The following is a 21721-nucleotide window of genomic DNA, read 5'->3' as shown; positions in this document are numbered from 1 at the left end:
TCACTAAATATGTATAATCCAAAAAGCAAATTATGGTTATTAATTTCAAACTTCTTCCTTGTTAAATCTTTTTTTTTTTTTCGAGACAGAGTTTCACTCTTGTTGCCCAGGCTAGAGTGCAATGGTACAATCTCGGCTCACTGCAAACTGTGCCTCCCAGGTTCAAGCGATTCTCCTGCCTCAGCCTCCCAAGTAGCTGGAATTACAGGCATGCACCACCATGCCTGGCTAATTTTTGTATTTTTAGTAGAGACAGGGTTTCACCATGTTGGTCAGGCTGGTCTCAAACTCCTGACCTCGGGTGATCTGCCCGCGTTGGCCTCCCAAAGTTCTGGGATTACAGGCGTGAACCACTGTGCCTGGCTCCTTGTTAAATCTTTTACTAAGACTGTTAACTCCTCTTTTTTATAATCTGGAGTTGCTAGCAAAATAATTTGATAAATGACCATATACAGTAGCATCTAAATGATATGTATACTGATCAACCTCTGACTGACTGAACTTGTAAATTAAGCCATCATTCTTAATGTCTTTCATGACAGATGAGTAAAAAATTATTTTTGTGTGAAGGCCTATTGTCTTTTTGTTTTTATATCCACTTTGGCTAGCACTTGATCATTCCTTATTAGTGGTTTCTGAATGAATGAATGATAGCTAGTCTTAACATCTTCTAAATTTTTATGACGCTGATACTTACAGTACATTATCCTTCTAATTTTTTTGTACCTAGCAGTGTCTGCTTTTTGTCATTAGGAATCTGAAAACAGGCCCCTGGATGTGTTTGTGTGTGGCTTTTATTCCTTGCTTAGAGTTGGGCCATCTTATTACCAACAATTTCTCTAGTTGGTTACTAGAGAAATGATCACAATACACCATGTCTGCATTCTTTTTTCTTATTAAATTATATTGTAATGGTAATACCACACCAGGTTTAGAGAATTTACTTTGTAGTCCTCAGTGACAGACTCCATACTTAGTCGATTAAAATATATAGATATAGACAAATATCTAGATATACATAAATCTGTTTTCTTGCACAATGACCATTTTAGGATCTACCTCTGTCTCTAACAAAACTAACATAGATTTTATGAAATTATCTCAGTTATTAAAAATCATTCTCTAAACCTTGGGTTTTCTTCAGTTCTCTCCCAGCATTTACATAACTTTCTCTTTTGAGTAAATGTTAATTTTTTTAATCATTTAAAAAATTCTGGTGACTGAGTACCTGAGCCTTTTCTGCAGATATTGGCATCTGGGACAGTTTTTTTATGCTTTTTTGTTTTCCCTGTTCTAAGATCTTTGCTGAAAGCAGCCCACTTCCCCTTGTCAGTGCTTCTTAGTGTGTGTATCCCTCTTCTGTCATTTATTGTTTAGTTCTATAAAATGCTTATGTTTCATCCTGAAGAATAGATTGGGAAGGAGATGACACACTGTGAGTGCCATGCCCAGACACATGATCTGCTTGTCAAGCAGAATAGTTATAAATGAGCTGTGAGTTAAATTCTAGTGAGTGGCAGTATTATTTTTCAAAATTTCACTTATGTCTCAGTCTGTTTACACTACAGAAATGTGTTGCTTTTTGTTTTTGAGATGGCATCAGTGAGACCTCACTGATAATTAAAGATTTAAGTGTTAGATTGAAATCAGCAAAATGACATTCTTTATATGTAGCAATTGATGCAGCAGACTAGGAGTGAAGGAGAAATTGTTTTTAAAAAAAGATGTTAGCTGGATTTTTTTTTTTTTAAATGGGGAGACAGATCATTCTTATTTTTGTTAAATACTTAAATTTTTAAAATCACTGTACAGTGAAAAAATTTTTAAACAAGAATAATGGAAACGACAAGAGGCAACAGATTGAGGGAATGATTTAAGAATAATTGTGGGTGTTTAAGAAGAGAGGCTTCTTCCTCTCATTGTGATCTTCCTTTGGTGAAAATGGTAAAACAAAGGCCAGCAAATTTAGAAGGAAGCAGGAAATCCTAGTTAGTGGCTGTCAATTGAATATTTAAGAACAATGAAAATACTTCTGTTAGATTTTATTGCTTTTTTCCCCCCAATTTTTTTGTTTTTGCTTTTTTTCTTTCAGAAAGTAATGATTTTTCATCTCTCTTTTCTAGTAAGTGTGCCACCAAATAAAATTGGTAAGCCATATATTGTGATGTGATTGTGCAAAGCCAAGTTACATTTTGAATTTTGTGATATGAGGGAAGCCATTCCAGAATTTATTTCACCACTTCCTATGCCAATACTGTCCCACTTCTCAGCCAGAACTCTTTCCCTCCTCTAAATAGGTAGAAAAATGAGAAAATTTAGCATCAAATAACAGAACCAAGATAAAAGTAAGGAATCCTGCCTGATCCTTGTGTTATGTCTACTCTAGCCCTTGTAGTTTACTTCCTGGTTGAAAATATATTAGAGGACATTGTTGAAATAAAATTCTCATTTTGTGATTATATTAGGGAAGCAAATTCTGGGACATTCAGTGAAATTATCTCTAGCACAGGAGTTACAAATTTTTCCGGAAATGAATTGCTTTCTAGACGTGCTCTGAGTTTTCAGCCTTAATGGCCCTGGTCATTGCATTTATTTACTTTTGTTTACTCATATTTTGTACCATGTTGTAGTTCCCGAAAGTGCTAAAAAAACATCATGTATTTAAAACAAACCAACCAACCAGAAAAGCCCCCTCATCCTGGGGCTGTGTGAAGAAGAATGAAGCTCTCATTTCCCAGTACCCAATCATCAGCTTGAGCTGGCCTCTCCTAGGAACAGAATTTATTGAAGCAATTTATCCTGGCTAAATGTGATATAAATCTGTGTACATGTATGTATGTACAGGCTCTGTTCCATTACAGCAGTGCTGTAGCATCAGTTTTCTTCCTAGTTAGACCATGTTTCTATCACACTGAAAGATGACCAAGAAACCCCTTCTATTTTATGGGGCACCCCACAATTTTAAACACTGATTAGTTGTGGAATTACTGATTGGACACTAGAAATACTGGTTTCTAACCCCAGAATGAGTCCTAAGAGAGTAGGAGAGATGTTACCTAGCTACCCTCTGCGTTTTAAGCATGGTTTTCCGATTACCAGATTCAGTCTAGCACATTAACATTTTATTTCAATGCGAGCCTGACAGATTGTCCTAACATTTCAGTTTATTTCCAAGATAAAAATTTGAAATTTGGTTACAGTTCTGAAGTTATTTGCAGGCGTATTCAAATTGTAGTTCCTCTCTCATCTTCCCTTGTTCATATTCTTTTGTATACCTTTCTCTTTTATGGAAGGATGTTTGAAAATATCCTTTAGGAGTTTATAAGACTACTTTTACCCCCCACTTCATTTTTCTCTTCCACCTTCCAAAATGCTGTTTATCTTTTAGGAATTGTTTTTACTATGATTTGCATTTCTAATCTTTATCCATCTCCACTTCTATTTTTATTCCTAGTTGGAATATGAGAAATTTCTCCCACACATTCAGATTGGAATTACTGTTCTTCAACAAAGAATTTCAATAAACACTTTGAGAGTTTAGCTTCAATAATTTAAAAACCAGTATAAACCCTGTTAAAGTCTTCAGAGGAATAGAAGGGATAGATGGTGATGCCTTTTAGTGCCATTTCTTTTACCCCTGCAGCAGCACACATCTGTTGGCTGCAACAGAGCAGCCCAAGAACACTGGTCGAGAGCAGCACAAACAGCCGGAACATATTCTCCCAGTAAACCCCCAAAGAGTCGACATTTGTTTTATTGCTGCTTTTAAAAACCTAGCCGTAAATAGAATCAGAGGGGGAAGGGCATCGATATTTCTCCATTTGCCACAGACGATTGGTGGGGGGAGGAGGAGGCTCCCAGTTTTTATTTTTATTTTTTTATTAATGAAAACCATTTCCCATGTAGCCCAATAGGATGGGTGCTTTGTTTTCTTTGGCAATAATATGGGATAAACAGCCCTTGCCAACAGTCTCGTAGTTTATACACCAGGGAGCCAGATTATGGCCCTGTAAAATGGAGCACCCCTCCTATAATCCCTTAATTAATTAAATGACAAATTTTGGTCTTCTCTAGTTCAGAAATACGGCTTCCGCATCGAGCGTTCAGTGAATTTATTGACATAAGGAATTGCACTAGTTGTAATTCAGCAGGTTGGAGGAGTGTGTTATATACTGTAGTAGAAAGAGGGAAAATCTAGCAAAGGTTTGAAACTCCTTGACTATTTAGATCTCAATCTTTCTAATTAAAAGTTTCAATTGAGACACAGTAGATCATATGCCACCTGTCTAATGGGTCTCCCCAAAGTAGCCTGTGTTTACAACTTTGATAGATGCATTTGTGGAACACCTGTTTCTGGGGTTGATATTTTTGAAGCACTTTTTTTTTTTGCTCCAGCATATTTAACATAACTTTTTCCCCCACCTCCCCCTCCTCAGCTCCGCTTTGCTATATGAAATATGGGAGACGACAGACCGTTTGTGTGCAATGCCCCGGGCTGTGGACAGGTACGTTTACAATATACTTTATTGTGAATGTCTCGTTGTGAATCAAAGTGGCTGTTTTATCACTAAGGCAAAGAGTTTAAAGCCGGTATTTTACGTGATCACTGGAGGTAATCAGATCAGAGGATTTGCAGTGTGTAAATCCAAGTTATGAGGAAGTGTAGGCACTCTACCGTAATGAAATCTGCCTTGCTCTCTTCCATATTGTTATTCTACTGGTGTTTGTTTCCCACCACACAGTGTGGAAGAATACATGTTGCTCTCTCCTCTTTTCTAAAGCTGTCCATCTAAATACAAAGCAGGTTTAGAAATGTTTTCTCTTCATGCCGGGCGCGGTGGCTCACGCCTGTAATCCTAGCACTTTGGGAGGCCGAGATGGGCAGATCACCTGAGGTCAGGAGTTTGAGACCAGCCTGACCAAAACCCCGTCTCTACTAAAAATACAAAATTAGCTGGGTGTGATGGTGCATGCCTGTAATCCCAGCCACTCAGGAGGCTGAGGCAGGAGAATGGCTTGAGCCCGAGAGGCGGAGGTTCCGGTGAGCTGAAATTGTGCCACTGCACTCCAGCCTGGGTGGCAAGAGTGAAACTCAAAAAAAAAAAAAAAAAAAAGAAATGTTTTCTCTTCAACCTGCATGGATATAAAAGTCTGTTTAACATATTTGGAGAGGCAGCTGATAATGTACCCACTCATTGTGAACCCCAATTTGCCAGAATCTATTTGGATTTTTTCAAATAAGGAAAAAAAAAGTTTCTTTTGACTGTTGATCCAGAAAATCATTGTTAGCAGCTACGGCAGATATCTATCTAGAAAAGACAAATCCAATATAGAACTTGAGATCTCACAGCATTATATAAACATTTTCTCTGTCTAATGCCATAAATGCATTGTTCTGTATGTCAGCTCTCACGTAATTATATTCATATGTGTATATTGTATGTTATTTTTCATCATATGCTTTTTTAATAAGGTATTTTTGTTGAAATTGCCTTTTTTTTCATTTTGCATCTTCTTAACTCTTCTTCCTAGACCTTCCCCTATTGCCATGTTCCACAAAGTATGAAGAAAGGAATACAAAGGAAGTTTTATTTGCCTTCATTAATTCGCTTTATAGAACTCAAAGGGTTGAGCTTCTGTTCACTTAGGAATATGTCATGTGACTGTCCACTGACACTTACTGGTGGTATGTGAGATTACAGAGTAATTATATTAAACATTGTAAATATGGACAAAAAGAAGAGCTTAACTTCAGAGATTCCTATGAATTTGAGAGGTAGATAAAATGGGGGTGGTGACAAGGAATGAAGAGAAGGAAGATTCCAAATTCCAGTAAATGCTAAAATTTTCAAAAAAGACCAACAAAGGCATCGTATTCTGCAGTATTTGACATCCTAGGGTGTATTTCCTTTCATGTCGAAGTTTTCAACTTTATTATTTACTACATGTTTCCCCATGTGATTTCTTTAATATATATATCCATTTGAGACCAGACCAGACCCTGTCTCTACAAAAAAAAAAAAAAATTAAAAATTAGCCAGGCATGGTGGCACACGCCTGTAATCCCAACTACTTGGGAGGCTGGTGCAGGAGGATCACTTGAGTCCAGGTGTTTGAGGCTACAGTGGGCTATGATCATGCCACTGCACTCCAGCCTGGGCAGCAGAGCGAGACACTGTCTCAAAATAAAAAAATGATCTCTCCAAACTTTTACATGTGAATTAGATAATACTATTTACTATGATGCTTATGACCGATACCTCATCCCTTTTTTTTTTTTTTTTTTTTTTGGAGATGGAGTCTTGCTCTGTCACCCAGGCTAGAGTGCAGTGGTGCGATCTCGGCTTACTGCAAGGTCCGCCTCCCGGGTTCACACCATTCTCCTGCCTCAGCCTCCCAAGTAGCTGGGACTACAGGCGCCCGCCGCCATACCCAGCTAATGTTTTGCATTTTTAGTAGAGACAGGGTTTCATTGTGTTAGCCAGGATGGTCTCGATCTCCTGACCTCGTGATCCACCTGCCTTGGCCTCCCAAAGTGCTGGGATTATGGGCGTGAGCCACCGTGCCCGGCCTTCATCCCTTTTTTACTTCTTTCTTTTAGTTGAAAAATAGGCATTTTTGGTGAAAAGATTTATTTTTCCAATACTTACCATTATTTTTCTTCACTTATTGTTTAAGCTACTCCTGAACTCCTCTTATATGTTATATGCTTAAACCACCCAGACAAGGACTTCGCAAAGAAGTAAAAATAGATGATAAAAATAAGGAATATACGAGAAAAGCTTCTCAAGCTCTCTGAGGAAGAAAGATATGAATAACACCTCTTTAGGCTGTCTCATCAGAAAATAGTAGTATCCACTGAAATTTGTGAAATGTCACAGATTTGTGAAATTTGTTTTTGTTTTGTTGTGTTTTGGACTGGAGGTAGGAAAATATTAGGGACTTTTGACTTTGGTTCCTTCTCGTAAAGTTGCGTTCCACTTACCATAAGCCATTTTCTTCCCCTGCTTCTCTCTCCTGTTTCTGAATTATTTGTTGGTATTTTGGTAATTAGGATTCATTATAACCTCTGAGTTAGGTTCTAAAAGCTTTTTTCCCCTCAGTAGGAAGGTGAGTGTGGAACATTGCTACCTTTTTCTTTTGGATTCAAGATACTTATTTCATTGAAAAAGGATACAAAGGTACAACTTAAGGCTTTGAAGGTAGCATGATTCATCCGTTTACCTCCTTTGCATGTCAAAACTTTATGCTCAGGTGAGATTATAGTTCTTCAGTTATATTTAGTCTCTTCCAAGTTTCTCCGACTATCAGGTAATAAATAACTCTAGATTGGAATCTCTACAAGATTTACTGTGATTGCTTTATGTTATATGAAATAGTGAAAATCTGGCAGATAAGATAAATTTGGTAAAGTGAACTACTCTTGGCCTGTCATCCAACTCCTTAATATCCCTTGAGAATGGTTTCATTCTGGAGCCACCTTGAGCCTTTCAAGCTATTTATAATCCATTTGTCATAGATTCAAGTTCTTTCTTCCAGAAATGGTATAATAACAAAAAGGCTATGTAAATCCCAGAATGGGTAATAAGGACCATGATAATTTTTACAAGACATGGTTTAGAACCTGCTACCATAGAAGTCTCAAAAAGCAGTGGCTTCTACCGGGTAGAGGAAGTAGGAATGAAAACAATTATAACTCAGGATACTATTTCTTGTTTTCTATTTTTTATTTTTTATTTTTTTTTTGAGACAGAGACTTGCTCTATCGCCCAGACTGGAGTGCCGTGGCGCGATCTTGGCTCACTGCAAGCTCCGCCTCCCGGATTCACGCCATTCTTCTGCATCAGCCTCCCGAGTAGCTGGGACTACAGGCGCCCACCACCTTGCCCGGCTAATTTTTTGTGTTTTTAGTAGAGACGGGGTTCCACCGTGTTAGCCAGGATGGTCTCGGTCTCTTGACCTCCTAATCCGCCCACCTGAGCCTCTCAAAGTGCTAGGATTACAGGTGTGAGCCACCACGCCCAGCCACTATTTCTTAAAAAACAAACAAAACTATAGGAACCTTATATTATGTCAATATCTGCTCCTTCACCAGACTTTACCCTGTGCATTCCTAAACTCAGAAATTGTCCTCTGCCTTAATATTAAGGGAAGGTGAAAGGAAAATTCACCTAAAATAGACTAGTGGATTATGCTCTCCACTATATAATCAAAACCACTAGGCTTTCAATGGATACGTAAACATGTTTTGGTTGCTAGGTCTTTAATGGCTGTTATTTTTGGATTCTGTTCATGATCCACTTCCCAACAGTAAGTCTGATGTGACACAGCTGAGTTCTAAATATGCTGCATGTACTTAAAAAAAAAAAACACTGCTGAAGATTGTGCTGTCTGCATTCTTATCAGAAAAGACAGGTGATAGGGTTTTTTAGCCCTGTTATTTCTATTCTCCTGTTGAGATTTTTTTTGTTTCTCTTGAGGCCTCATCAACCTCATGAAGAGGAACTCAGGGAAAGCAATATCCCTGCTAATGCCTCTCTGTGGAATGTGGTAGCAGGAGTAGTTAATAGAGCTGCCTCCTGAGAATGGGGTTAGTGTTGTTAAGGCAACAGTGCCCCAGATACCCTCTTGGCAGAGGACTGGTTGAATTTGAGTTGTGTGGGTTTTTGAAATGTTTATAAGATAGCATCTATTTAAAGACATTGTGACTACAAAACAGCTTCGTGTTGTTAAAATAATAGAAATATAGTTTGGTACTGAATCTATTAATAGGAAGTCTTATAAGTTTTTAATACTTTTGGAGGACACTTTTACTGGAATATGGATTATAAAGTTGTTCCATTGTATGTGGAAGCAGGAATAAATACTATGTCTCTGTCAGTAATCTGGAATTTTAGATGTTATTTCATGCGTATGCAGTTAGATAACTTACCTTTTGGATGCTTTTTGCCCAGTTTTTTTATTACTGGGATCAACAAATTCCATATTCCTATGCCTCCCTCTCAGGCATATGACACAGGTTTGCAGTATAAATTATGCTGATTTAAGTAGTCTTTCTGGTTACCATAATCAAGTATTTGAACAGAAGATGGTCATATCAGCTTATTAGAATGTCAATTTCCTTAAAAACAGGAACACATTTCCTCTGAGGAGATACTATGGAGAGTTAGTATCATCCTGTTCTTAGCCAGTGAGAAAGGTTTCTGTCATATCTATTCTGTATCACCTCTGTCCTTTTTTTGTTTTGTTTTGTTTTTCTGAGACGAAGTTTTGCTCTTATCGCCCAGGCTGGAGTGCAGTGGTTTGATCTCGGCTCACTGCAACCTCCACCTCCTGGGTTCAAGTGATTCTCCTGCCTCAGCCTCCCAAGTAGCTGGGATTACAGGTGCCCACTAACTCTCCCAGCTAATTTTTTTGTATTTTTAGTAGAGGCAGAGTTTCGCCATGTTGGTCAGGCTGGTCTCAAACTCCTGACCGGAGGTGATCTACCCCTCTTGGTCTCCCAAAGTGCTGGGATTTCAGTCGTGAGCCACCACACCCGGCCCACCTTTGTCCTTTTAAGGAAAAAAATCCTTTGATTGTTTCTCTGTCCAGTGTGACCCTGAGGGGCTATTACTCTTTTTTTGCCTGAAGAGATCTACTATCAGATCTTCTTCTCTTCTCCCAGAGGACATTTAGGTACAGGTTGAAATTATCTTCATATCTTTCTGACTGAGATACAAAACATATAACTAATTCATAGACCTCTGGGGCCTGCTTTTCCTTTCTAAGGCCAAGAATAGTGATGGAGCCCTAGTTGTGATGGGATTGAGGGCAGCTTCTTGTACCTCCTTATCTTGTCATATAATAGGAATAATGTTTATGGTGGTGTAGTCCTGGCTTCACTTGGCATTTAGCCAACCTCCAAAGCTGTTTATTGCTTCATATCCTCTGCCTCCATGAACATTATCCCTTAAATCTCTATTGCTCTGTAATATATGAGGCAACAAATAGCTCCTATGATTGGTTAAATGCTGGCATGCTGCAAAGGTGTATGTTTTATTGCCTATATAACACAAATCTATAGAGATTATTCCTGTTATCCCAGCCTTCCCATTAAATGGGCCATACTGGTACTGTGGGACTCTGGATCTTTAATTCTGTCCCTTTGGCAAGTTGCCCTATTATCTGGCATAAGCACAAAAGAAAAGCAGGAAAGAATGAGTTGGTGGTGATTCCTAATTCTGTATGTTAGGGAAGCATCTTGAATTGGAGAATTACAAGGGGAAGCAATGGCTCTGGTAGGTAAATGCCATTTGTGGTAGTATATGCTATGTTTACATGTTTCGACAGGTGAAGGCAATTTCAGGCAAACAAATAAGCCTTTTTTCCCTACCATCTGCCAAGAGTTTTTGAAAATTCTGATTTTTATTTAATAATTCATATTTCATTCAATAATTCATCTAGTTCCCATCTGGTAAGAGTGCCTGCATGCTGTCAGGCAGCTGAAAATACATGGCATTATACACAAATTAGGCCAAATGCTAACCTTATTTTTTGTAATATGTTGACTTTGCAATAACTTTCAGTTCACTCTCTGGATGCTGCACTAACCTGTGGTGGAAGTAGACCACTCTTATGCATCATATAGACAAAATTGGGACTGGGATTTTTTTTCTTTTTTTTTTTTTTTGAGACAGAGTCTCGTTCTGTCACCCAAGCTGGAGTGCAGTGGTGCGATCTTGGCTCACTGCAGCCTCCACCTCCCGGGTTCAAGTGATTCTCCTGCCTCAGTCTCCCCAGTAGCTGGGACTACAAGCGCCTGCCTCAGTCTCCCCAGTAGCTGGGACTACAAGCGCCCACCACCATACATGACTAATTTTTGTATTTTTTAGTAGAAATGGGGTGTCGTCATGTTGACTAGGCTGGTCTCGAACTCCTGACCTCAGGTGAGCCACCGCACTTGGCCTGGGACTGGAGTTTTTTAGATGTAGAGATGTTAAGAGCAGGAATTAAACTCAAGTTTTTTAATGTCGGATCTGATACTCTTGATACTTGCCCTTAGAAACATGTAGTTGGTTATTTTTGTTTTTCATGTTGTATTTAAACAAATATATGTATGTTGCTAGAGCACAGTAGATTAAAAGCATCCTTGCTCTGATCTGCCCCTCCCAAAAAAGGCTGTATGAATCTAATTGGTATTACATCCAGGAAATTAGGGTGATATTTTTCAGTTATTCACTCTTGTTTTCCTTAGATATAACTTAATATTTGAAATGGGAACCCAGAAACTGTTTTCAGAGCATTCCTGTTAGAAAAAAAATAAAATCCTGTCTTTGCATCTCAGCTCTTCCTAAGTTAAAAGGCCTCTTTCCTATTCCCTTCTTTTGCAAACTGCTGAGTTTACAAAGTGCCTTCTAAATCTTAAAGTCTGTCTTTCATTTATCCTTCTTTTGCCTCTCTGGCAAAACTACATATAGCATATAGCTACGTTGTTGACTTACAAGATGCTGTCATTATATAGAATTCTTCATTCTTTTATCAAATAGTCTTCCAGCGAATGCAGCAGGTTAAAAAGCAACCGGCCTACTCCCTCTCTCTGGTTAGCCTATTTCTTTAATGCAGATTGACTTGCTCAGCAGTCACATTCTGTCTGCAGCCCTTGTTAGGGCCTCTCTGTATGTGGATTCATAACACATCTGTGTGTACATCTACAGTGCTGTATAAATAATAATAAGTAATCACCAGATGGCCTATAACTGCTCCTCTGGACCCGCTGGGTCTCTTGAAGCTGTTAGTAAAGTCGTCTGGCATTTTGCTGGGGAAAACTTGTCGTAGATTTATTTCTAAAAAAATTCAAACTCACAACTGGGTGTTTAGGACTAGATATTGCTGTCTGTGTTGTAAATATTTAACAGGCTTTGTACAATGACAAGTAAAAGCGCCATTACTAACCACATACAGTGGCTGTGGAGCTCTTCTTCCCTCCTGGCCATTTAGAAAGGAAAAGAAATGCCAATAAATTGTACATTATGAACAAGGTACAAGAGATGCTCTCTGGAAGATTTTTTCTGAAGAGAAAAAGAATTTCAACATTCTGCTCAGAGTCGTGACTGGGCAAACTTAAGCTTTGTAACTATGTGCCAGTGACTTAAACACAATGCCACTTTTATTTTTTTTTAGAGATAGGGTCTTGTTCTGTCACCCAGGCTGGAGTACAGTGGTGCAATCATAACTCACTGAAGCCTCCAACTCCTGGGCTGTCAGTCCTCCTGCTTCAGCCTCCTGAGTAGCTGGGACTGCAGGTGCACAACACCATGCTTGGCTAATTTTATGTTTTTATTTTTAGAGACAGTGTCTTGCTGTGCTGCCCAGGCTGGTCTCAAACTCCTAGCCTAAAGCAGTCCTGTCACCCGAGGCTCCCAAGTGCTTGGGATTACAGTCATTAGTAACCGCACCTGGCACAAAGTCCCTTTTAAAGTGGACGTTGTAATATTTTAAGAAAAGCCCCATGCCCTGGAGTTCACTCATACTGAGATTTTGATCTTAATAGAGTCTTTATAACCAAATGATAAACCTTTCTGAAAGAGTTACAGTGCAAGTTGACATTTGGTTAAATGTCAGGCCTTTGGTTATGTCTAAAAACACATAAAGATTAGTGTTTGCCAATATTATTTATAAAACAAAACATCTTTATTTTTGTCTTCTTTCCATTAATTTTTGTGAAAAGGTTATGTATTTTGTTTGGGGAAATTGTTTTTCTGATTTTCTGCTTATAATTTTCTGTGCTGTTTTGCTATTACTAATCCCTTCAGTACCTATTGTACTAGTGTACTTAGTACACTAGTACATGTTTTTTAAAATCACAATAGAACTCATCACCCCTAAATTTGAGGGTTTTTTTCTTTGTTTGCTTATCATAAGATAACAACACATATTTTAAACAAATTGGGTATCTTAACTGTCAAGCCTAGTTTTCTTTTGTCTGTTGGGGGTTGAATCTATTTAACCACAGAGAGCTTGTCCTTTAAATCATAGTACATGGATGTTACTTTTGAGGTAGAATGCGTAGAATGGTTTTCTGTTTCAAAATCTCATCTCGCAGAATTGATGTACAAATTGTGAAGAAGAAATAGTTTTAATAGTTTATTGTGGGGAGATGTTGCTTTTTAAAGTTTTGTCTCACAAAATTATCATGTTAAGGATAGGATTTCAAGAAGGAAAGCATCATGGAGAGAAGATGGAAGCTTTGAGGTTTATCTCTTTGTAACAGTGCCTTTGTGTTTTTATTTTGAAATTTCTTTGTGCAGTGAAATATGCTACCTTTGTATTTGTGCTTTGGTAAGAATGTGGACTGTTTGCAATTGTCATGTGAAAGTACAAAGAGAATGAGAATGAATTTTGTGAAATTAGCTCATTCCCAGTCTGGCACACCATGTGCCCTGTGTGACTGCTGATTCTGCTGGCAGATTGAAGTGCCGAACCAACTTCTGCTCTAACTACTAAAATTGCCAGCCATCATTCCAAGCTTTTAAATCTTGTTGTTCACATCAGTGATGTCAGATTTTGAGCAAACATAGCTCTGTCTTTAAATCCCAGTGGAATTTGCAATTCCCTGGATTGAAAGGAAAGAGTTCTTCCTTTTTGCCTTTGAAAAACTTGAGTGGCTGTGCAGGGAAAGTCAGCAGAATAAATCTGCAGCCTTGCCGTGTCCTTTGAGTCATTGTAGAAAGCTGAGTGCTCTGTTCGACATTCAGCAGATTGGCTGTCAGAGTTGCACCGCTGCTTATCAAAGACATGGTCTCTCAAAGAGCCATTTATGTTATTCCAGAGAGAATCATCCTGTGGCAAAAGGAGCACCTCCTTTCTCCTCCCAAGGGTCAGATCTTCTTTTGATACTGGGCAATTATCCCTTGCTTTTCCTGAAAAATAGCTCAATCCACTATAAAGATTGGCACCAGCACAGGTTGCTGACTTGGTTACAATGACAAGCTCTGATTCCTTAGCCACAGGGAGAGGCATCAGGGTGATACTCGTAAGTATGCCAGAGGCTTAATGGTGGTGATTTTTCTGCTGAGAAACTCAGTGTCCCTTATAAGTGTCTTGGCTTCTGTTCTCTTTCTCTGAGGGAAATAAATTTGTTTTTAGTTGTTTGCACACCAGTCACTATAAAATGCCACTATGAGGTTGTCTTTCTTTCCTTCACTTCCTCAAGCTTCTTTCCTGTCTTTAGTTACCGTCCTTTAGTTACTGTTTGAGATCAAGCCCTATAGTCTAATTTTTTACATTTTTATGTCGTTTTTATACAGCTTATCTTGGCTCTTACTAGCCTTTGTACCTGGTGGGGATTATTCACCAGTGTTTCCTCTATTTAAAAAAATGAATAGATTTTATTTTTTAGAGCAGTGGTAAGCGTATAGAAAAATTGAGTGGAGAGTACAGAGAGTTCCCATATACCTCCTCACTCCACCCCTACTCACAATTTCCTTTATTGTTAACATCTTGCATCTGTGTGCTGTATTTTTTAGAATTGTTGAACCAAACATTAATACATTATTATTAACTGAAGGTCATAGTTTTCATTAGTATTCACTGCCTATACATTCTGTGGGGTTTCACAAAAGTATAATAATATGTGTCTGCTCTAACAATACCATATGGAATAGTCTCACTGCCATAAAAATCTCTCGTGCTCCACCTATTCATCCCACCCTCCTGAACCTCCGGTAACCACTGATCTTTTTACTGTCTCATAGTTTCACTTTTTCTAGAATGTTGTGTAGTAGGAATCATATAGCCCTCTAATTTTTTAAAGTTGTGAGTAGAATAAGCATGTGATTGGAAATTGTTGGAAAAAAGGGAGAGAGAAAGACGTGGGAGGCTCCACAGCTCCAAGTTCTATCTAAAACTCCAAGCATTTATCCAGGGAGATTTAGGTGGCCAACCTTTCTTCTTCTTTGCTGGGAGTCTCTCTGATGTTATAGGAATTAGCTTGCCTAGTGACAGTTTTATTGGTTCTAGGTATTAGGAGCAAGGACAAGATGAACACTGAATGGGCTGTATCTGCGGAATCAAGGTATTAGGGTTGAGCAAAAGCAAAAGGAAGTAGAGCATTTGATCTATTTTCCGTTGAATAGGTTGAGAACAATAAAGTCTCATTCTCTTCCTTCTTCCCATGGGCAGTCTTATATATGATTGAAGAAGATTAGTGCAAAGATTCCTCATCCAGAAATAAACTCTTGTACTTCTATACTAATTAAAGATTCATGTAAATTACTAAGTACTTGGAAAACTATGGAGAACTCTATGGGGGCTGTCATTCACACTTTAGTATGAATTGGTTTAATGACAACTGTGATATTGGCTACATAAAGAAATGAACGTTTTTATTTGGGGTTAGGGGATCACAGATGTGGACTGGCTTAGGTAAAATGGTCCCTGAGCAAAGGCGATATTGAAGTTTATGAGGATATGCAAGATAAGCAGATATACTTTTGCATTTTATTTTGGGCTATCTCAGCTTCTTTTACTAGAAGCTCATACCTGTAATCCCAGCACCTTGGGAGGCCAAGGCAGGAGGATTGCTTAAAGCCAGGGGTTTGAGATCAGCCTGGGCAACAAAGCAAGACCCTGACTCTACCAAAAAATAAAAATAAAAATAAAAAAAGAAGCTACTTGAGGAGTGTAAATGTTAAGAATAGCCCAAATAAACACTGGAACCAACTTAATTTAGAAAGAAAGAACCATTTCCTCCTTTCGCTACTCTGGAAAATTTAGATTGATAAAATATGGGGGAAGGGAAATACTGATTTCTTTAGTTCTAGGACTCATGGTTCCTGTCTGCTTAGAATTCTAGCTCGTTGGTACGGAGTAGGATCTTTTTCATAGAGATATTGTCTCTTTACCCTCTCGATTTGACTGAATATGAGAATCTCCCAGTCTTGGGTCAGTACTACTTTCCCAACCTGTCAGACTGAACTGACTCTGACAGGTGGTAAAGTGAACATTAGCCTAGGGAAAGTTCTTAGCATGATTGTCAGGGTTACCATCAATTAGTGCATACTAACAGGTCATGTATGCATACATGCATATACAATTTAGAGGAAATATGTTTATATGAGGTACAGGAAAATGATCTTTCCATCCAGAAAGCGTACAGGGAAGGGAGAGAATAAAATACAATGAAAATTGTTTGATTTTATTGATATAACAGAAGCAACAGCAACAATAATTATAGCTCACTGAGTTTTTATCATGTACTGTGCCAAAGTACTTTACAGAGATATTTTATTTAATCCTAGCAACCTCTGAGGGAGAATTACCAGTGAGAAAAGTAAGGCTCAGAGAACTAACTTGTACAGGGTTACTCAGTATTTTGTGATGGAGTTGTAACACAAACCCAGATGATTAGACTCCAGACCAGCACTCTTAACCACTCTGCTAAATTGCTTCCTTGTTATTTTCCATACGCGCATCAGTATCCACATCTAGCCTAGAAGAAAGTGAGTAAGTAGTGTTTTTTTGGTAAATGGTCCAAATCAGTCAGCTAAGTCTTTTGTATAGTTTATTACTGATCTATATATCTAGCTGACATACCAGAGAGAGCTAAATCTGTAGCTGAGCTCTGCCTGAGTGGGGAAAAAAAAAAGGTGTAAATTCTTATGAAAATGAAGAAATCTTTCTGCAACTGCCTCAGCCTTAATCTACAATGTTTTTTATCTGCCTGGTAATGATGCTGAAATGTGTCTACTCTCTGAGGTAAACCACCATCATTTTGCAGCAAGGACATGATTCTAAAGAGGAAAGAAAATTAATTTTTGACCAACCAGAAACGTTGACAGAACTAGAAAACTGGGACCTAAAATCATGGCTTCAGCATCCTCTACTAATAGGCCCAGAGAAGCATTGTGGGTGTCATCTTTGTGCATTCTAGGCTAGGTTACTTCCTGATCAATATTTTCTTCTTTCTCGCCTTAAGTTTTATGCCCATAAGCTCCCACATACAAAGGATGGGTATTTTGTTCTGGTGGCTGCCATACTTATTGGTAAGAGGAAATATGACTAAGGTGGAATTAGGGTATGATTACAACAACACTATAGTGAGATGTATAATCTGCTCAGTGATTGCTAACTTGCTTATTCTCTGACATTTTTGGCATATGGCTACATAGAGGATCTTGCCTGTTGAGTAATACAATTCTCCACTCAGGTCTCACATCCTGTCTTTATTTGACTTCATAGCACCTCTACACATCTGCTTTTTCCTTTTCCATTAGAAACTGTGTTGTGTTAATGCAATGGAGATTTCATTTATCATCGCAAGTGAAAATATCTAGCTATGTAGAGTCACGGAAATATTTATGTGAAATAATTTAAGTGATAAAAATATGTAGCAGTGGCCAGGTGCGGGTGGCTCACACCTGAAATCCCAGCACTTTGGGAGGCCGAGGCGGGCAGATCACCTGAGGTCAGGAGTTGGAAACCAGCCTGGCCAACATGTTGAAACCTGTCCCTACTAAAACTACAAAAATTAACTGGGGGTGGTGGCAGTCGCCTGTAATCTTAGCTACTCGGGAGGCTGAGGCAGGAGAATCACTTGAACTTGGGAGGCGGAGGTTGCAGTGAGCTTAGATCGTGCCATTGCACTCCAGCCTGGGTGATAGAGCAAGACTTCGTGTCCAAACGAAAAAAACAAATACATATATATATATATGTAGAAGTATACATACAGGATCAAAAGAGACCAGAGCATCTAATAGTTGATATTTACAGTAAAGGGATTCTTTGTATATATTGTCTGAATGTTTTTATCTTTCACTGGAATGTTGCTTAAAACATACATTTTCCTTTTTTTTTTTTGATCGCTCTATCACTCAGGCTGGAGTGCAGTGGTCCGATCTCAGCTCACTCACTGCAACCCCTGCCTCCCATGTTCAGGCAATTGTCATGCCTCAGCCTCCCAAGTAACTGAGACTACAGGTGTGAACCAGCTAGTTTTAGTATTTTTTTGGTAGAGATGGGGTTTCACCATATTAGCCAGGCTGGTCTCGAATGCCTGACCTCAAGTGATCCAAGTGATCCGCCCACCTCAGCCTCTGAAAGTGCTGGGATTACAAGCGCGTGCCACATTTTCCTTTTTTTAAATTTTTTTATTTAATTAATTAATTTTTTTTTGAGACGGAGTCTCCCTCTGACGCCCACACCGGACCGTAGTGGTGCAAACTCGGCTCACTGCAACCTCCACTTCCCAGGTTCAAGGGATTCTCTTGCCTCAGCCTCCCAAGTAGCTGGGACTACAGATGTGCACCACCACGCCCAGCTAATTTTTGTATTTTCAGTAGAGACGGGGTTTCACTATGTTGGCCAGACTGGTCTCAAACTCTTGACCTCAAGTGATCCGCCTGCCTCAGCCTCCCAAAGTGCTGGGATTAGAGGCATGAGCCACCGCACCCAGCACATTTTCCTTCTTGATTCTGATAATGATTCATTGTATGTCTGTGAACCATGTGCAATTAACTGTGTATTCAGCTGCAGGAAATACCTGACTAGAGTCTTGTCTTTTCCATCTCTTACCACAAACCCAAGTTCTTGGCTTCAGAACTGAGAATGCCTCACTGGGTAAGGTTGTAACTGACCAAAATGATCACTCGTGGTATCCAAAGATCTCATTTGTTTATTTTGCTGGGTGCCTCTGATAGAACAGTTAGTTGCGTGTGAGCGTGCATGTGTGTGCGTGTGTGTGTGAGTGACGACAGGAGTTCCTATAAAAAAGTAAATGCAAAGAAAAAGTGGTTCAGGGCAGCAGCCTATAGAACTGAGCTAAAAGCGTGGCTCCTGAGAAGTTATCAGAGAGACAATGACAGCTTAACAGGATGGATGAAGACTGCATTTTAATGCTAAGCTTTCATTACCTCCATTTTATGTCTCTGTTCTCAAGCTCACTGACAATAACAGGTCTTTCATTGGCATAGTTATTTGAATCAAGTGAAAAGAGGTGTTCAGATAGTTTTAAAGATCTCAGTTGTAGTATATACCTGGAGTTTGTATAATACCGGAATGGGTAAATAGTATTATAGATATCTGTCACTTCAGTGAACATCTTTTTTTTTACATGGTGGCAATCTATGCACATTAATTTTTAAAATTATATTATGTTCATAACTTCAGACATTTGTCATTTTACTTCAGTTTCAGGTATTTTTTAGGACTAAGGGGGAGACTGTAGTGTCAGGTTGTATGTATTGTGAGGGAACAATAAAAGTGGTTACTCTAAAAATTTCAAGGGTCTAGATGTCTGTGTATATTTTATAAAATATCATATTATATTCAACACTTTAGCTTTCCCTCTTCAGTCTTTCCTGTTCTTTCCTTCTAGGCTTTACCTAGATAATTGCAGTAGTGGAAAGGGGAGACTTTATTTTAGCCTTCTTTCACTTTCTATGCAGTTGAAGCTATAACTAGACAAGGCCTTATGGAGGCTTGTACTTTCAGTTACGCATATTTGACTGCCGAGATGAGGGGATTGTATTCACATACATAGCAGCTCTTGGCAGAGTCATGGTTAAAGGTTTAAACATATTGTACCTTGTTGGCTATTCCCATAGTCCTAAGGGAGGCATTTTGCTTCTCCATAGACAGTAATTGGCTTGTCAGAGTGGAGTGGCTTTTTGTTTTTCCTTTATCTAGTAGAATGCAGTGGGCTAAGCCTTTCTGGGAAGCAATTTCTTCCTCCACCGCATGAACGGAAGGTCGTGTATGCTCTCTCTGAAACAAAGGGGAGGTGGTGATGGAAAGTTAGTGACTAGGGCATAATTGGATTGAAGCTCTGTCAAGGAGACAACAGTTCCTGCTTGGAAGCTGGACTTTCTGCTATGCTTTGGTTTTCTGTCTTAACATTAGAATAATGAGCAATGGATACTCCAAGCTTAAAATTTTAGACTCTTTTCTGAGCACTCTATGAGAATGAATATGCAAGAAGCTATTCACATTTACTTAGTGGTTTTCAGTCTTTTCTTTTTTCGTTTATGCTCTTCCTTTGCTTTTTTTAAATTAAGAAACTATCTTTGTTAGAGCAGTTTTAGATTCACAGCAAAATTGAGTGAAAAGTGCAGAGGGTTCTCATATACCTCCTGTCTTCACACACACTAGCCTCCCCCACTATCAACATACTGAACCACAATGGTACATTTGTTACATTCAGTGAACCTACATTGACATATTATCACCCGAGTCCATACTTTATATTAGGATTCACTCTTGGTATTGCACATTCTGTAGGTTTTAACAAATATATAATGAGGCTGGGCACAGTGGCTCATGCCTGTAATCTCAACATTTTGGGAAGCCGAGGCAGGAGGATTGCTGGAGTCCAGGAGTTCAAGACCAGCCTAAGCAACATAGTGAGACCCCGTCCCTACAAAAAAATAAAAATAAAAATTAGCCAGGTGTGGTAATGTTCACCTGTAGTCCCAGCTATTCAGGAGGCTGAGGTGGGAGGACTGCTTGAGCCCGGGAGGTCAAGGCTGCAGTGAGCCATGATTGTGCTACTGCACACCAGCCTGGGCAACGGCGTGAACTCCTGTCAAATCAGTCAATCAATCAACATATAAAATGACATGTATCCACCATTGTAGTGTCATACAGAATCATTTCAGTGCCCTAAATATCCTTTGTACTCTGCCTGTTTATCCCTCACTTCCCACTGACCCCTGGCAAGCACTGATCTTTTTACTGTCTCTGTAGTTTTGCCGTCTTCAGAATGTCGTTTAGTTGGAATCATACACTATAAGGCCACTTCATACTAGCGTCTTTCATTTAGTAATATGCATTTAAGTTTCCTCCTTGTCTTTTCATAGCTTGATACCTTATTTCTTTGTAGTGCTGAATAATATTCCATTGTCTGAATGTACCACAATTTATCCATTCACCTGCTGAAGGACATCTTAATTGCTTCTGAGATTTGGCAGTTATGAGTAAAGAAAGCTGGTATATAAATATCCATGTGCAGGCTTTTGTGTGGACATAAGTTTTCTGTTCATCTAGGTAAATATCAATGAGTGTGATTGCTGGATAATATGGTAATACTATGTTTATGGTAAGACTATGTTTAGTTTTGTAAGAAACTGTCAAACCGTCTTCCAAAGTGGCCGTATTATTTAGCATTCCCACCAAAAATGAATAAGAGTTCTTATTGCTCCACATCCTTACCAACGTTTAACGTTGTCAGTGTTTTGGATTTTGGCCACTCTAATTAAAGTGTGTAATGGATTTTGTCGTTTTAATTTGCATTTCCCTGCTGGGCGCGATGGCTCACGCCTGTAATCCCAGCACTTTGGGAGGCTGAGACGGGCGGATCACGAGATCAGGAGATCGAGACCATCCTGGCTAACATGGTGAAACCCCGAATCTACTAAAAAAAAAAAAAAAAAAAAAAAAATTAGCTGGGCGTGGTGGCGGGCGCCTGTAGTCCCAACTACTCGGGAGGCTGAGGCAGGAGAATGGTGTGAACCCGGGAGGCAGAACTTGCAGTGAGCCGAGATCGTGCCACTGCACTCCAGCCTGGGTGACAGAGCGAGACTCCGTCTCAAAAAAATAAAAAAATGAAAAAAAATAATAATAAGAAGAAGAATAACAGTAATTTGTATTTCCCTGATGGCATGATGTTGAGCACCTTTGCATATGCTTGTTTGCCATCTGTATTTTTCTTTGGTGAAGTGTCTGACTAAAGTCTGTTGCCCATTTT

At 39.0% G+C, this 21721-nt stretch overlaps 1 protein-coding gene across 4 annotated transcripts in view; it reads left to right on the top strand.

The window, feature by feature from the left end:
- ATF7 (activating transcription factor 7) overlaps positions 1-21721 on the top strand; it is a 120151-nt gene that overhangs the window by 23140 nt on the left and 75290 nt on the right. For all 4 annotated transcript variants that reach the window (XM_025402968.1, XM_025402967.1, XM_025402969.1 and 1 more), the window contains one exon: positions 4437-4505. In XM_025402968.1, coding sequence (XP_025258753.1) covers positions 4458-4505 — 48 coding nt within the window. In that variant the 5' untranslated portion in view covers positions 4437-4457. The remainder of the gene's footprint in view (positions 1-4436; positions 4506-21721) is intronic.

The sequence above is a fragment of the Theropithecus gelada genome, chromosome 11 (assembly GCF_003255815.1).
Source record: "Theropithecus gelada isolate Dixy chromosome 11, Tgel_1.0, whole genome shotgun sequence".
In the NCBI taxonomy this organism is placed as follows: Eukaryota; Metazoa; Chordata; class Mammalia; order Primates; family Cercopithecidae; genus Theropithecus; species Theropithecus gelada.
The sequence above is the reverse complement of the archived record's forward strand: the minus strand, read 5'-3'. Positions and strand labels throughout refer to the sequence as shown.